We start from the raw sequence: 13,543 nt of genomic DNA on the forward strand, positions 1-13,543 counted from the left end.
ACATCTGATCACTTGCTGATCTGCCCCCACCCCTAACAGGCACCTGAACTTCACATTCCTTCCACCAGCTCCTCCCCTATCACCTGCTGGGCATCTGCCCCCATCCCAAACGGGCAACCCAACTTCATAGGCCCTCCCCTATCACCCGCTGGGCATCTGTCCCTGACCCTAACAGGCACCCCAACTTCACAGCCCCTCCCCTATCACCCGCTGGGCATCTGTTCCTGACCCTAACAGGCACCCCAACTTCACAGCCCCTCCTTCCACCCACTGGGCATCTGCCCCCGCCCCTAACGGGCACCCCAACTTCACAGCCCCCCCTTCAGCTCCTCCCCTATCACCTGCTGGGCATCTCCTCCCACCCCTAATGGGCACCCCAGTGTAGCAGCACCAGAGTCAGTTCCTCTCTCAGTAAAGGCACCACGGGCCTAGGACTTCTGACTCCTCTCTTCCTCCCCCCACAGAAACATGCCATGAACATGCCCTGGCAGCTGTGTTCCCGCCCTCCACCCCAAGACCACACCACTGACCTGGCACAGGCATTGTCTGGGCCAACCAGCACAAGCAACACACTTGGGGAAGGAGTTGTAGTCACAGGGACTCACTCATCACACGCTGCAATCTGTACAATGGGTCTCTCTCAGTCTTTCCATCATACGTGTGTCCCCTGAGTGAGACTCAATCTCCAGGAAACAATCTACTTTTAGTTACTTTCCACAGTCCCACCATCCAAGGCAGTCCTCCCTCCCTCCATACCTGGACAACCTGTCAGGCAACCTCCTGACCCTCATCCTATCCCCATCACCCATTCCCCCTCCAGCAGTCAATGAGATAATCATTGAACAGAATTAGAATATGTCACTTCTCTGCCCAAAGCCCTTCCCTGTGTACTTGGAATGAGATCCAAGTTCCTTACTGCAGCCTCATGGACTCTGCAGGACCCGTGGCCTCCCTGCCCTGGCCTTCCCCTGCCCTCTGCTCCCAGCAGCCTTTCCACGCCAGGGAGTCTCATTGGTGGCTCCACCCTCAGGTCTCCGTTCAGAGGGCTTCCCCGCCTTCCTAAGGCACTGTCACCACCACGGCCCAAGCAAAACTCCAGAGAGTTGGTGCTTTCATGACTGCGGCACTAGAGAAGGCACTGTCATGGGAGGGCCACAAGGCCCGCTACACACCATGGGCACCCAATGAATTTGTGCTGAGTTGACCACAACCACACCACATGGAAACAGGGCTGTGCCTATGCCCTCCTGTACCACATAGTTCTGCAATCAGTCCAGGTCCTGGAGCCCTCACGGTGTCCCTGCCTGTTGCAATCTGCAACCTGCCTCCTCCAGTGCAGGTGTGGGCCTGGGGACCCGTGCTGACCCTGAGAACACACAGCTGAATCCTCCAGGGAGGTCATGGCCAGGGGCCCAAGGGTGTCTGCAGCCAACCCACACAAGTGACGCTCTTGGGAAGGAAGTCTGCAGTACAGGGACGGCTCAGCACGCAGGACGATCTGTACAATGGGTCTCTTTCAGCATTTCCATCACTCAAGGGTCCCCTGAGTGAGGCTCAGTACCCAGTAAACAACTTATTTTTAGTTAATTTCCACAGTCACAGAAAAAACATCTTGCACACCTTCCACTACCTCGCGACCAAGAAGCTAAGTGAGAACAGTGGTGGCTGTGTGTGCCCACAGGTGCTGTAGGGTGCGGCCAATCTTTCCAGGCTCCCCTCCCCTGCCCCCCAGACCCTCTTTCCACTCCCTCAGAGGTTCTCAACTCTAGCCACAAAGTGCAGACACGCTCACTGGGGCTGTTTGCATGCAACACAGTGACAGAGGAGCACATATTCGGTACAAAGCTTACTGCATTTTCTCCAAAGTGCTGACTTAAAAACCAGTCCTGGCCAGGCACAGTGGCTCACACCTGTAATCTCAGCACTCTGGGAGGCTGAGGTGGGAGGATCACTTCAGCCCAGAAGGCAGAGGTTGCAGTGAGCCAAGACAGCGCTATTGCATTCCAGCCTGACTGACAGAGGAAGACCCCATTTTAAAACAAAAACAAAAAACCATCCTAATGGAGTACTGTGTGGGGCCCAAGAATGTGGATTTCTTGCCATTCCCAAGCGATGCAAGGGCTGATCTAGCACGCTCTGGGTGACACAAGCCTATGTTCCAGTCCCATGAGAGCTGATAACACTCCAGGCCTCCTGTGTATACAGCAGTGACACTGACCTGAGGGGGCACCCTGCGGACCAGGGAACTAAACCAGAGTTCCATCTCAAGAATGAGAGCTCCATCTCCCACCAAGTCCTAGAGGCTCAGTGATCTCAGGGAGCTGCGGACCTGCTAGCCCAAATGCTCCTTTCTTAGGAAACAGGCTCAACCATGGAGCTGCAGGAACTCCTTCCAGGCAATGCCCACCTGAATTTCAGTTCCCCATGAGGCAAACTCGGAACCATATTCCAAGATCTTGAGACAAGTATAAACACTCTGCTCCCCACATCTTCCTCATTGGCCTCCCTTGATCTGCATGCACCACAACCAAAATCAAATGACTACTAGCAATTAAGGAACAATATGTGGCAAGGTCAATTAAGGTCAATTACTTGTCAATATTGAGGTCAATATGTGGCAAGATGTTACAGCATATTGTTAAGTAAAAAACAAAAGGCCAAAAGCAGCAAAAGTTTACATATGTATATTATACACGATGGAGAAAGAGACTCTGTATGTGTGAGTGTGTGTGCATACATGTGTGTGAACGTATAGGCAAGGACTAGGGGGAGAGAAGAGCGGAGAGAGAAAATGAATGAATGAATGAATGAATGAATGTGTGAAGAAACGTAGAAAAGCCGGCTCTACAGCAGGAAATAAAAAACGGTCATCTCGGCCGGGCGTGGTGGCTCACGCCTGTAATCCCAGCACTTTGGGAGGGCGAGTCGGGCAGACCACGAGATCAGGAGTTCGAGACCAGCCTGACCAACATGGTGAAACCCCATCTCTACTAAAAATACAAAAATTAGCTTGGCGTGGTGGTGCGCGCCTGTAATCCTCGCTACTCAGGAGGCTGAGGCAGGAGAATCACTTGAACCTGGGAGGCGGAGGTTGCAGTGAGCCAAGATCGTGCCATTGCACTCCAGCCTGGGCGACAAAATAAGACACGGTCTCAAAACACAACAACAACAACAAAAAAAAAAAACAAAGCAAAAAAACCCCGATCATCTCTGGATGGAACTGGAGGTGATTCTTTCTCTGCAACTGTAACTTCTCCAGACATTCTGATTCTCTAGTGTAAAAAAAAACCCAATAAACAATTGCATACCGCGATCACACAAGTCACAATGGGGCTGACCAGGAAGGGACCATAGCACATACTGAACACACAATCCCCAAAACAACTCTCCACCTCCTGTCCCTGCCCCCATATCCCACCTCTACTTGGACTCAGACTCCCAAAACTCACTTTCCTCCTAGTCCCCCCTCCAACTCCTCAGACCTTGGTCCTCCCTCTTCTGCTCCTCCCGGTTCTCCTGGGTAAACCTCACACCCCCTGGAAAGAGTCTTCCAGCAAGGCTCAGAGCCCCAGCACTCCTAGAACCTCCCATATCCCCACTCATAAGAGTAAATAAAACAACATTTCCATTGCTTCATAAAGGGAAGGCAGGTGCCCCTCTCCCGCTTAGGATGCCTTTGTTTGGTCTGGAATGAGATAGCCCAGTGTCCGGATTTTACAAGACACAGTCATGGTCTGATGGCCCCTAGACTGTCATCAGACCTCCAAACCTAACTCAAAGGACTCTCACTGTGTGCAAACCAGCACAAGCTGCCTCTCATTTCTCTGGGAGAGATGAGCGGTTCTAACTGTTCCTCCTTCCACCTGCCTGTCAAGACGCCTGGGAAATGCTGCGCAAACTCTGCACTCTCTCGTAGAGCGCCTATGTGCACACAGCCTGCCAGGCTTCGGGGGGCAATGAATCTGCTATCTTCCCTTCTGCATCCATGTAGGTAGCTTTGAGCTGATTTCTCCAGCACACCAAGACATACATCACATAGGGTCCACCATGGCCCCACTTTTGTGTCCTGGCCGAAAATCACAGAGTACCCTGACCCCTCTGTGCCCCGACCACAGGTTTTCCCCACCAGGCTTCAACCCAATCCAGGGCCTTTAACATTTCCAGGCATGGAAGAAAGTATCTAGGTTTACTACAAAGAAAATGACCTTAGCCCTGAGCCAAATTCCTGAAACCTTCCTATAAACTCCATAACCCACACCCCTTCCAAGAGACATACCTAGGGAGGACATCCCTTTTCCCTTACTGCCCATCTCGAGGACTGCTGCAGCCCACTCTATATGAAAGTTCCCCTAACAAAAGCTCCAGGCAGGGCCTGGTGCAGTGGCTCACACCTGTAATCCCAGCACTTAGGGAGGCCAAGGCAAGAGGATTGCTTGAGCCCAAAAGTTCGACACCGGCTTGGGCAACACAGAGACTCTGTCTCTACAAGAAAAACAAACAAACGAACAAACAAAACCAGAAAACTAAGCTGGGCATAGTGGCTCATGCCTGTAGTCCCAGCTACTTGGGAGGCTGAAGCAGGAGAATTAAAGAATTAATCAAGCCCAGGAGGTGGAAACTGCAGTAAGCTGTGATGGCTCCACTGCACACCGTCTCAAAAAACAAACAAAAAAACCCCCCAAAAAACCCAAAAAACTGCTCTGGGCTCACCATGCATTTAGCACTTCTTTCTTTGGTATCCCAACTGGTCCCACCTGAGGATAGTGTGGAGAACTCCCTTGCCCCCACTTTTGGGGTAACTCCAGTTACAAGTTTGGCAAAACACTCCTCATGTCACTACTCTGATGTCCTCCCACTTCAGCCCTGCTCATGTGTACACAGCCCCAAATCCCTACCCACACTCCCACCACACCTTCATTTCACACCCTCCCTCATTCCCCACCATCTTCTCCAGACACACGTCATCCCCTGGGGCCCCTTGCCATGCCCTCCAGTCCCCTGTGGGCCCCATTCTCCCATCTAGGTTACCGTGCCCCCTCCAGCCCTCCCACCATTTTCCTCCAGGTCCCCACCATCCTCTCTAGATCCCACTGTCCCCTCCAGGTGCCACTGATCCTTCCAGGTCCCCACTGTCCCCATCCCTTCCAAGTGCTACCGTCCCCTCCAAATCCCCACTGTCCCCTCCAGGTCCCCAATGTCCCCATCTTCTCCTAGTGCTACCGTCCTCTCCAGGTCCCCACCGTGCTCTCCAGGTCCCCACTGTCCCCATCCCCTCCAGATCCCACCATCCCCTCCAGGTCCCCACTGTCCCCATCCCCTCCAGATCCCACCGTCCCCTCCAGGTCCCCACTGTCCCCATCCCCTCCAGGACCCCACTGTCCCCATCCCCTCCAGGTCCCACCGTCCCCTCCAGATCCCCACTGTCTCCATCCCCTCCAAGTGCCACCGTCCTCTCCAGGTCCCCACCGTCCCCTACCATCTCCGCTAGATCCCACCATCCCAGGGCCTCCCAGCTCTCCCTCTGGGTCCCACCGTTCTCTCCGGGTCCCATCATCCCTGGGCGCCCCCGCACCGCCGCACTCCCGCCCCCAGAACCGCCTCTGTCCCCGCCCCTCTCCCAGCGCAGCCCGCATACCCCCCACCCCCCGGGGATGTGGGAAGGAGGGCTCGGGCTGGGTCAGCCACAGCGCGCGGACTGAGCCGAGGGCGGACGCTACGGCTTGGCTTGAGCCGGGCCCCCAACAGACCAGCGCCGTCGCTCACCTGAGGGACGCCAGATGCACCCCAGAGCCGACCGCGGCGCCTCGGCCGCTCGGCGCCTGCGCAGTGAAGACGGCGGCGAGCCGCGCGCATGCGTGCAGGGCCAGAGCCCCAGGCGCTGGTGGGGCAGAAACGCGGCGACCTGCGTCTTCTGGTTCCGAGGCTGGTCCTCACCGTTTCCGCTCCGGCGGAAGTGAGGAGGAGAGTCCTTCGACCCGTGCGGAGCTGGATGGACCGCGAGACGCGCGACCTCGCCGACCGCCACTTCCGAGGCCTGGGGGGCGATGTCCCCGGCGTCGGCCAGGCTCCGGGCCGGGTAGCCTTCGTCTCGGAGCCCGGCGCCTTCTCCTACGCCGACTTTGTGCGGAGCTTCTTGCTGCCCAACTTGCCCTGCGTGTTCTCCAGCGCCTTCACGCAGGGCTGGGGCAGCCGGCGGCGCTGGGTGACGCCCGCGGGGAGGCCCGACTTCGACCACCTGCTGCGGACCTACGGTGGGGCGGTGGGCGCAGACCTCGGGCGGGGAGGAAAGGCCGGCGGGACCCAGGCCCGGGAGGCCCCCGCCTAGAGAGGGGCACCAGGGAGGGTGAGGGAGGCCAGGCGCGTGGCCCCTGGAGAGTTCCTCTGCAGACGGTTTGGAGTGAGGACGGGGCCCAGGGAGATGGCATGGACCGTGCCTGACTTTCATTTCAGGAGACGTGGTTGTACCAGTTGCAAACTGTGGGGTCCAGGAATACAACTCGAACCCCAAGGAGCACATGCCTCTCAGAGACTACATCACCTACTGGAAAGAGTACATCCAGGTGGGCTACTCCTCTCCCAGGGGCTGTCTCTACCTCAAAGACTGGCACCTGTGCAGGTAATGGGGCTTGGGACGCACCGAGGCGCTGCCTTCCCTAGTGCTCCGTGAACCCAGAGGCCTTTCTGATGAAGATGGCCCCTGGCTGCACAAAGAGGAGCTGTTTATCCCCGTGAGGCACTTTAATCTGTTTAAAAGAAACTGGATTGTCTTCCGCATGGCTGCAAGTGTTGTTCTTTGGGAGGTCAATATGGTTTTTTTCCTTTTTTTTTTTTTCTGAGATAGATCCCCTCAGCCTCCCTAGTAGCTGGGATTACAGGCATGCACCTCCACGCCCGGCATTTTTTTTTTTTTTTTTTTTTTTTTTTTTTTTTAAGAGACTAGGTTTCACCATGTTGCCCAGGCTGGTCTTGAACTCCTGAGCTCAGGTGATGCATCCACCTCAGCATCTCAAAGCACTGGGATTATAGGCATGATCAGTACTTTCTCATAAGCAGAACCATTGTAGTCAGACTGCCCCCGCCTCCCCCACCAGCAGCATCTGGCTCAGAGGAGGCTCTGGGGCTCTTTGGGGGCTGCAGCCATCTGGAAGCTCCACTGGAGCCGATTGGTCTCAGTTGCCCCACTCGTGCTGCCCTAGTCTCCTCGTGCCTCACGTGCTGTCGGTGGTGCCCTTGCACCCTCCTCACAGGGACTTCCCGATGGAGGACGTTTTCACCCTGCCTGTGTACTTCTCCTCCGACTGGCTGAATGAGTTCTGGGATGCACTGGATGTGGATGACTACCGCTTTGTCTACGCGGGGCCTGCGGGCAGCTGGTGAGGCCATGGATGTGGGAGTGGAATCCGAAGGGGCCTGGTGACAGAGCGGACTAGGAGGCTCAGGGTGGCAGGAGGGGGGCTGCTTGGCACAGGCCTCACAGTGGGTGCCATCCCTTGAGACCAAGGGGCCACCCCTCCTTCAGTTGGACCAGGCCTCTGGGGTGCCAAGCAAAGCCCATACCAGCCCCTACAGGCATGAACCAGGCGCTCTTGCTGCTGCAGGTCCCCGTTCCATGCTGACATCTTCCGCTCCTTCAGCTGGTCTGTCAATGTCTGTGGGAGGAAGAAGTGGCTCCTCTTCCCCCCAGGGCAGGAAGAGGCCCTGCGGGACCGCCACGGCAACCTGCCCTACGACGTCACCTCCCCAGCACTCTGCGACACACACCTGCACCCGCAGAGCCAGCTTGCTGGCCCACCCTTGGAGATCACGCAGGAGGCGGGCGAGATGGTGTTTGTGCCCAGTGGCTGGCACCACCAGGTGCACAACCTGGTAATGTGCTGCTCTCCTGCCCCCTATCAGGGGCCTTCCTGCAGGAAGACGGCAGCACCACCTCCCCACTCTCCCAGCGAGAGCAGGGCTGGAATGGGGTGGCTCATGGGTGAGGCTGACCCCTTCACAAGGTGGTGTCGCTGAGGCCTAGCCTCTGTTTCACCCACTGCCGGTCCCTGGGTCTACTTGCTCTGGGTTCATTGTGGCCTGAGGTGGTCCGAGCCCGCCACCCACTTCCCTGCTGAGCAAGCCCTGCTGGGAGACAGGAGGGCCCTCTTGGCTGCAGAGGGCTGGACCCCACAGTGGGTTCCTGGCGCAGGAGATGTGGGTTGTTGGGGGGCACCTGCCATGGGCTCAGGCCTGCCTGCACTGTGCCCCTTCCAGGATGACACCATCTCCATCAACCACAACTGGATCAATGGCTTCAACCTGGCCAACATGTGGCGCTTCTTGCAGCAGGAGCTATGCGCTGTGCAGGAGGAGGTCAGCGAGTGGAGGGACTCCATGCCTGACTGGCACCACCACTGCCAGGTGGGGTGGCTGCGCGTGGAGGCTATCGATGCCAGGTCCCTGGGAGGCCTGCAAGCTCAGGGCGGGTATGGCCATCAGGCCGAGCTGTGGGTAGGTGCCGGCTGTGAGAGTGTGGGACAGCCTGGGCTGAGTCCTGGGGGAGGCTTTTAGGCTGCATGGCTCAGACTCCCTTGGTCACTGCCCAGCTTCTCAGTGCCTCTGTCTTATTGGTCCCCTCTTCGTCCTTGGGGACTGGGTGCATGTCGGGTCCTTTGCAGCTTGGACTGTGTCCATGGTGTCAGCTCACTGGCCTCTTCCCTCTGCCCAGGTCATCATGAGGTCCTGCTCGGGCATCAACTTTGAAGAGTTTTACCACTTCCTCAAGGTCATCGCTGAGAAGAGGCTCCTGGTCCTGAGGGAGGCAGCCGCTGAGGACGGTGCTGGGTTGGGTTTCGAACAGGCAGCCTTTGATGCCGGGCGCATCACAGAGGTGCTGGCCTCCTTGGTTGTGCACCCCGACTTCCAGAGAGTGGACACCAGCGCATTCTCACCACAGCCCAAAGAGCTGCTGCAGCGGCTGAGAGAGGCTGTTTATGCTGCTGCGGCCCCATAGCACCTGTCGTGAGGATAGAAGGACGGGTGGACGAGAGGCAGCCTCCTGCTCCAGGGCCCTTCCAGAAATAAAGACCGCCCTCCCTGTGACCTGGGGCCCACCCCTGTCGAGGCTCGTGGCCTGGCTGTTCATGGCCACTGCCTGGGTGCCTGTTTTTAGGTGAGGTCCAATGAGGTCAGGGACCCAAGATGGGATGTGGCCCTTCTGACCTGCAGCAGGCCTGCTGGGAGCTCGGAGATGGTGCCAGGACCTGGCTCTTTTGGGGGCCCTGCCTCCTTAGGCCAGGACGCCTGAGCTGACAGGAGTCTGTGTCTGGTGTGCCTTCTCTGGAGGCTCTTCTTAATAGGCCAGCCCTGTCCCCTCGTCTCAGGCCATTGAGCCACCCCTGGCTCTGCCCTGTGGGCTCAGGGAGGGTTTGGAGCTGTGCTGGGCAAGCTCACCAGGGCCTCCAGGCAGGGCTGGGGTTGGCCTCCATCACTTCCAGGTGATGGGCTGCAGAACCAGTGGCCTGTGCCTTCCTCTGGGTACCCAGAGTGGAGGGCTGGGTTGGGCTGGCCTTTGCCGCTTCCCTGCCTTTGCAGGGCCTGTGGGCAGCTGGAGAGGCCACGGATGGGGTGGAATCCCATCTGCTGCTGAATCCTCACCTGGGCCTGAGGGACTGTGCCTGCTGTGCACTCACAGCTGGGTCTTCCCAAGGATGCTGTTCTCAGGAGTGGTGGGTCCCTGGCCCCTCTTCACACTGGGCATGATGGAGGTGTAGGCGGGCTTGTCCAGGCTGATCAAGGCACAGCAGTGAGCAGTGGAGGCCTGTGGTGGGGAATGGACTCTTGTGGGATCCTCCTGCAGAGGATGCCCCAGGCCTGAACCTTCTAGTGGGTCCACAGTTTGTGGAGACTGGCACTCTCCCAGCCCTGTCCTTGACCGAGAGTCCAGCACTTTTTCAGTTGGCCCCTGGTTGGCTGCCCCACCCCAGCAGGGGAGGAGGCATCCAAATCTGCAGGGACAGCACGTGCCACAGCTATGCACATTGCCTGCCTGTGGCATCCAGTGGGGCCGCTGGCACTTGTCTATGATGGAAGCCCCCAAGGGCAGGGGTTTCTGTCTGCTCTGTTCAGTGAATCATGTGAAGTGCTTGCAAATGCAGCTTTACACAGTAGGTGCTTCATATGCGTCTGTCGAATGAATGCGCTCCAGCCAACAGCTTTCCAGGGACCTGTATGCTGGGCCCCCCTGCTAGCTCCCAGGGACCCCTGGTCTGCACGGGAATGCCCTGAGACATCCGGCCTCCTACAGATGGGGTTGGCGCTGCCAAAACCACGGGCGGCAAAGGTGCTTTGTGGAGGAGGGGGAGGTAGCAAACATGCACGGCTGCAGCCTTCCAGGATCAGGTCCAGGCTGAGTGTGGGCATGGCTCACCTGTTTAGCCCCACCAGTAACCTCTGAGCTTGGCCCTCTTGGCACCCTACCACACAGGCACAGGCTGAGGCCAAGGGTGGGGGTATGTGCCCCAGGCACTGCCAGCAGGCAGCTGAGGTGCCTCTGCCGGAGCTGGGGCTCCCCTTTGAGCAGCAGGTCCAGCACCTGCAGGGTATGGGCACCACCAGGTGGTGGGCACCAGCTGTCCAGCTTCTCTCATGATGAGGGCAGCACTGCGGACCCCAGGGCAGCCAGGGCCCAATGCAAACTGGCGGCTCAGGGTAGCACAGGTCACAGCCCATTACCGTCCAGGCTGCTTGGTCCTGCGCTCCTGAACTGTATGTGAAGACCCTCATGCTTCCGCAGTCAGTAGGCAGTGCACAGACACTCCCGAGAGCCCTGCTAGCCTCAGTCACTTTTTCTTGGTAAAGCAAGCATTGAGAATCTCAGGCTGGGGCTGTTACAGATGCAGCAAAAAAAGCAAATGCCAGAAGCTCTGTGGGGGGAGACAGAGCCCTCCACAGGGCAACGGCTGAACTGCAGCCGGCATCGATGACTCCATAGTCAACGACCATGACTCCTTTTGCCTACCTCACTCCAGGTTGGCAAAAAAAAAAAAAAAATGCTGACACCAGGGCCAGGTGGGTTGTGGGGCAGCCGCTGTGCACAGTGTGGCTAGACAGCAGTTTGAAGTGTCAGGCAGGATGCCCCTTTCCCAAGTATGCCGCCCTGGTATCCTGTCCGGGGTTGGAGAGGCATGGTGTCAGCACATATGAGGGCCTTTGCAAAGGGAATCACACCTCTGCAAGAGGTCTGACAGGCCGCATCGCCCTGGGAACCAGCCTCCTGGGGTGCGAGGTGAGGAGCTGCAGATGTGCGGTGGTTATCTCCTGCCCTTTGCGTGTCATCCCTATCAAGTGTGAGAAAGGACAGGCAGGCTGCAGCTAACTAGTGTTCCTGAGGAAAGGGGTCAGAGAAACAATGCAGATGCTCAAGACCTAAGGCTACGTGGGAGCTGCACAAAGATGGATATACTTGCAAGTGTGGGGACAATGGCTGTGCACCCCACCATGCCTGGGTGAGGGCGTGCAGTGGCCCAGATTCCTTGGGGAGTGGGACCTGTGGGCCCCCACAGGAAGGCTGGAAAAGTCAGGCCCTGTTGTGGCTGCACAGACTCTAGCCTGGGAGGACAGAGGGAGGGAGCATGATGGGGCCTATGGGCGCCTCCAGCATGTGCCTGCCCTGCCCTGGGCTTGCAATTGTGATTGGCTGGAATCCATGGAGGCGGAAACAGGAGCCCCAGGTCAAGTTGTTGCTGGCTGTGGCAAAGCCAGGCTCCCTGCATCCTGGGGGCTGTGGCCTCCGGAGAAGGTGCCTCCCTCAGGGACCAAGACCATCCTCATGCTTGTGCCCTTCCGCCTGCTGACCCACCAGAAGGGGCAGCTCCTTGGCCAGCTACCCTGAAGCCCACATCCCAGGTCTGGGGCATCCCTGAGAGCCACATCCAAGGCCACATCCTTCCCTGTGTTCATCCATGCTCCAGAGTGTCAGCCTCAGCCCTGTCCCCCATCCACCACTGTGGGTGGTGTGGCAGGTAATGGTGCCAGCGTCCCACAGAACTGCAACTACCAGCTGCACCTTGGGTCCCCAGGCAGAAAGAAGGCAGGCCCTGGTTTCCAAGTCAGTGACTCGTTCCACTGGCCTAGAAGCCAAGGGTAGGGACCAAGATGTCCAGTGTCCTGTGGTCTGTACCCCCAAAGTCAGCAGCCCTGGAGGCAGGAACTCCAGGGGCCTGGGCCTCTCACTCCTGCCTGGGGGCTGACCCCAGAAGTCCCCTTCCACAGGCCCCAGTTACCCTCCCACTGCAGGCTCTGACCTACAGGAAAACAGCTGGAGCTGGGCTCCTACGCTGTTCCTCTGGGAGAGCCAGACCCTGTCCCAAGCTAGAGGAAAATCCACGGGCAGAATCCTGCAGACGCACACCCCAAATAGACCCCACCTGGGGCCCCACGCCCCAAACAGACCCCGCCTGGACCCCTGGCCCTGCCTAGGGAGCCGCGGCCCATAGATCCTGGCCTTCCTCTGCAGCCTGTTCTCCCCGTCCCCTGCAGGAAGGCACCAGAGTGTCCACCCCCGCGGCCCTACTCAGAGATGCGTGCCTGCTCCCATCGGAGGCCTTCGGCTCCGAGGCAGGGCCTGCCTGCTCCCGAGACCGTTCCCCTCGCCTCTTCTGTCGAGAATCGGGGTCTTGGGTATTACCTTCAAATCCGGCCAGCTTCCCGCCACAGCGAAGGAGAATCAGACACCCCGTGCCAGAGACGGACAGGTCCTCACTGCCCTTGCTTCTGGGACCCTGTGAGGGCAGGAACCGGAGCCTTGCCCTCATGACTTTGGTTGGGGGCAGCGCCAGGTGGGAAGTTTCCTGTCGGGCACTAGGTTGGGGCGGGAGGCGGGGCGGGGAGGGGGCGGGAGGCTGGATCGGGAGGGGAGGGGCGGGAAGAAGGAGGCGGGACCGGGGCGGGAGGGCCAGGTGGGGCGGGGATGGGAGGGGCAGGCAGGGCGCGCGGCGGGGCCCAGGATGACCCTGGGGCTTCCCTGGCTTCAGGTCCCTTCTGAGCACAGCGGGGCCCGCCGCCCCCTGGTGGCAAGCACCGGCCCTGCAGCCCCAGCCAAGAAACCCAGTAACAACCCTTCCCTACCCTTGTGTTCCGGGCAGCGGGACGCCCAGGGTCCAGAGAACCCTGCAGGTGCAGGAGGAATGAGGCGAGCCTGGGAAAACCTCCTAGCCCGGAGGTGCCCGTTGACTCACCGCCTGTGACTCCAGCAGGGATTCTGTGCGCCACAGACTGCACAACCCCAGGTCCTCGTTCTCCCAGCCCTGCAGGCTGCTGTCTGTTCAGAAGGAACTCCAGGCAACTTAAATATGTGGAATCAATCAATGCACTTCAAACTTATGAAAAGGTCGAAGAAGAAATCAAAAGGGACATTAGAAAATACACTGAATGGCCGGGCGCGGTGGCTCAGGCCTATAATCCCAGCACTTTGGGAGGCCGAGGTGGGTGGATCACCTAAGGTCAGGAGTTCGAGATCAGCCTAACCAACACGAAGAAACCCCTGTCTCTACTAAAAATAGAAAAG

At 58.3% G+C, this 13,543-nt stretch overlaps 2 protein-coding genes across 11 annotated transcripts in view; one reads left to right on the forward strand and one right to left on the reverse strand.

Moving 5' to 3' along the window:
* Positions 1–12,846, reverse strand: part of SNAP47 (synaptosome associated protein 47) — a 52,635-nt gene extending 39,789 nt beyond the window's left edge. For 3 of the 7 annotated variants that reach the window (XR_008509404.2, XM_024248242.2, XM_024248252.3), the window contains exon 1: positions 5,764–5,880. Coding sequence is in view for 3 of the 7 variants with exons in the window: in XM_024248242.2 (XP_024104010.2) it covers positions 5,764–5,853 (90 nt within the window). In the remaining 4 variants the exon portion in view is untranslated. Of the gene's footprint in view, positions 1–4,710; positions 4,893–5,532; positions 5,551–5,763; positions 5,884–12,664 lie in introns of those variants that run through there. The other 4 variants (XR_010140326.1, XM_024248246.3, XM_009236948.3 and 1 more) reach the window with 4 other exon arrangements.
* On the forward strand, positions 5,840–10,145 carry JMJD4 (jumonji domain containing 4). Of its 4 annotated transcripts, none has more exons than XM_024248236.3 (6): positions 5,840–6,251; positions 6,451–6,616; positions 7,248–7,373; positions 7,599–7,866; positions 8,251–8,397; positions 8,705–10,145. In XM_024248236.3, exons 1-6 carry the CDS (start codon positions 5,852–5,854, stop codon positions 8,987–8,989), a joined length of 1,392 nt encoding a protein of 463 aa, XP_024104004.2. In that variant the 5' UTR covers positions 5,840–5,851; the 3' UTR covers positions 8,990–10,145. The 4 variants fall into 4 exon arrangements, with proteins under 4 accessions (XP_024104004.2, XP_024104002.2, XP_063581028.1 ...); XM_024248234.3 differs by having other exon boundaries at positions 5,990–6,251; positions 8,251–8,487; XM_063724958.1 differs by having other exon boundaries at positions 5,990–6,251; positions 7,599–7,854; positions 8,251–8,487.
* Positions 12,847–13,543: the final 697 nt, after the last annotated feature.

This window comes from Pongo abelii, chromosome 1 (assembly GCF_028885655.2).
Source record: "Pongo abelii isolate AG06213 chromosome 1, NHGRI_mPonAbe1-v2.0_pri, whole genome shotgun sequence".
Lineage (NCBI taxonomy): Eukaryota > Metazoa > Chordata > Mammalia > Primates > Hominidae > Pongo > Pongo abelii.

What these genes read in the sequence shown, in the direction of transcription:
- JMJD4 (XM_024248236.3), top strand. Translation starts at nt 5,852, where the DNA reads ATGCGTGCAGGGCCAGAGCCCCAGGCGCTGGTGGGGCAGAAACGCGGC. An exon ending in CCACCTGCTGCGGACCTACG is followed by an intron (nt 6,252 to 6,450) that starts GTGGGGCGGTGG and finishes CTTTCATTTCAG; the next exon opens with GAGACGTGGTTGTACCAGTT. An exon ending in ACTGGCACCACCACTGCCAG is followed by an intron (nt 8,398 to 8,704) that starts GTGGGGTGGCTG and finishes CCCTCTGCCCAG; the next exon opens with GTCATCATGAGGTCCTGCTC.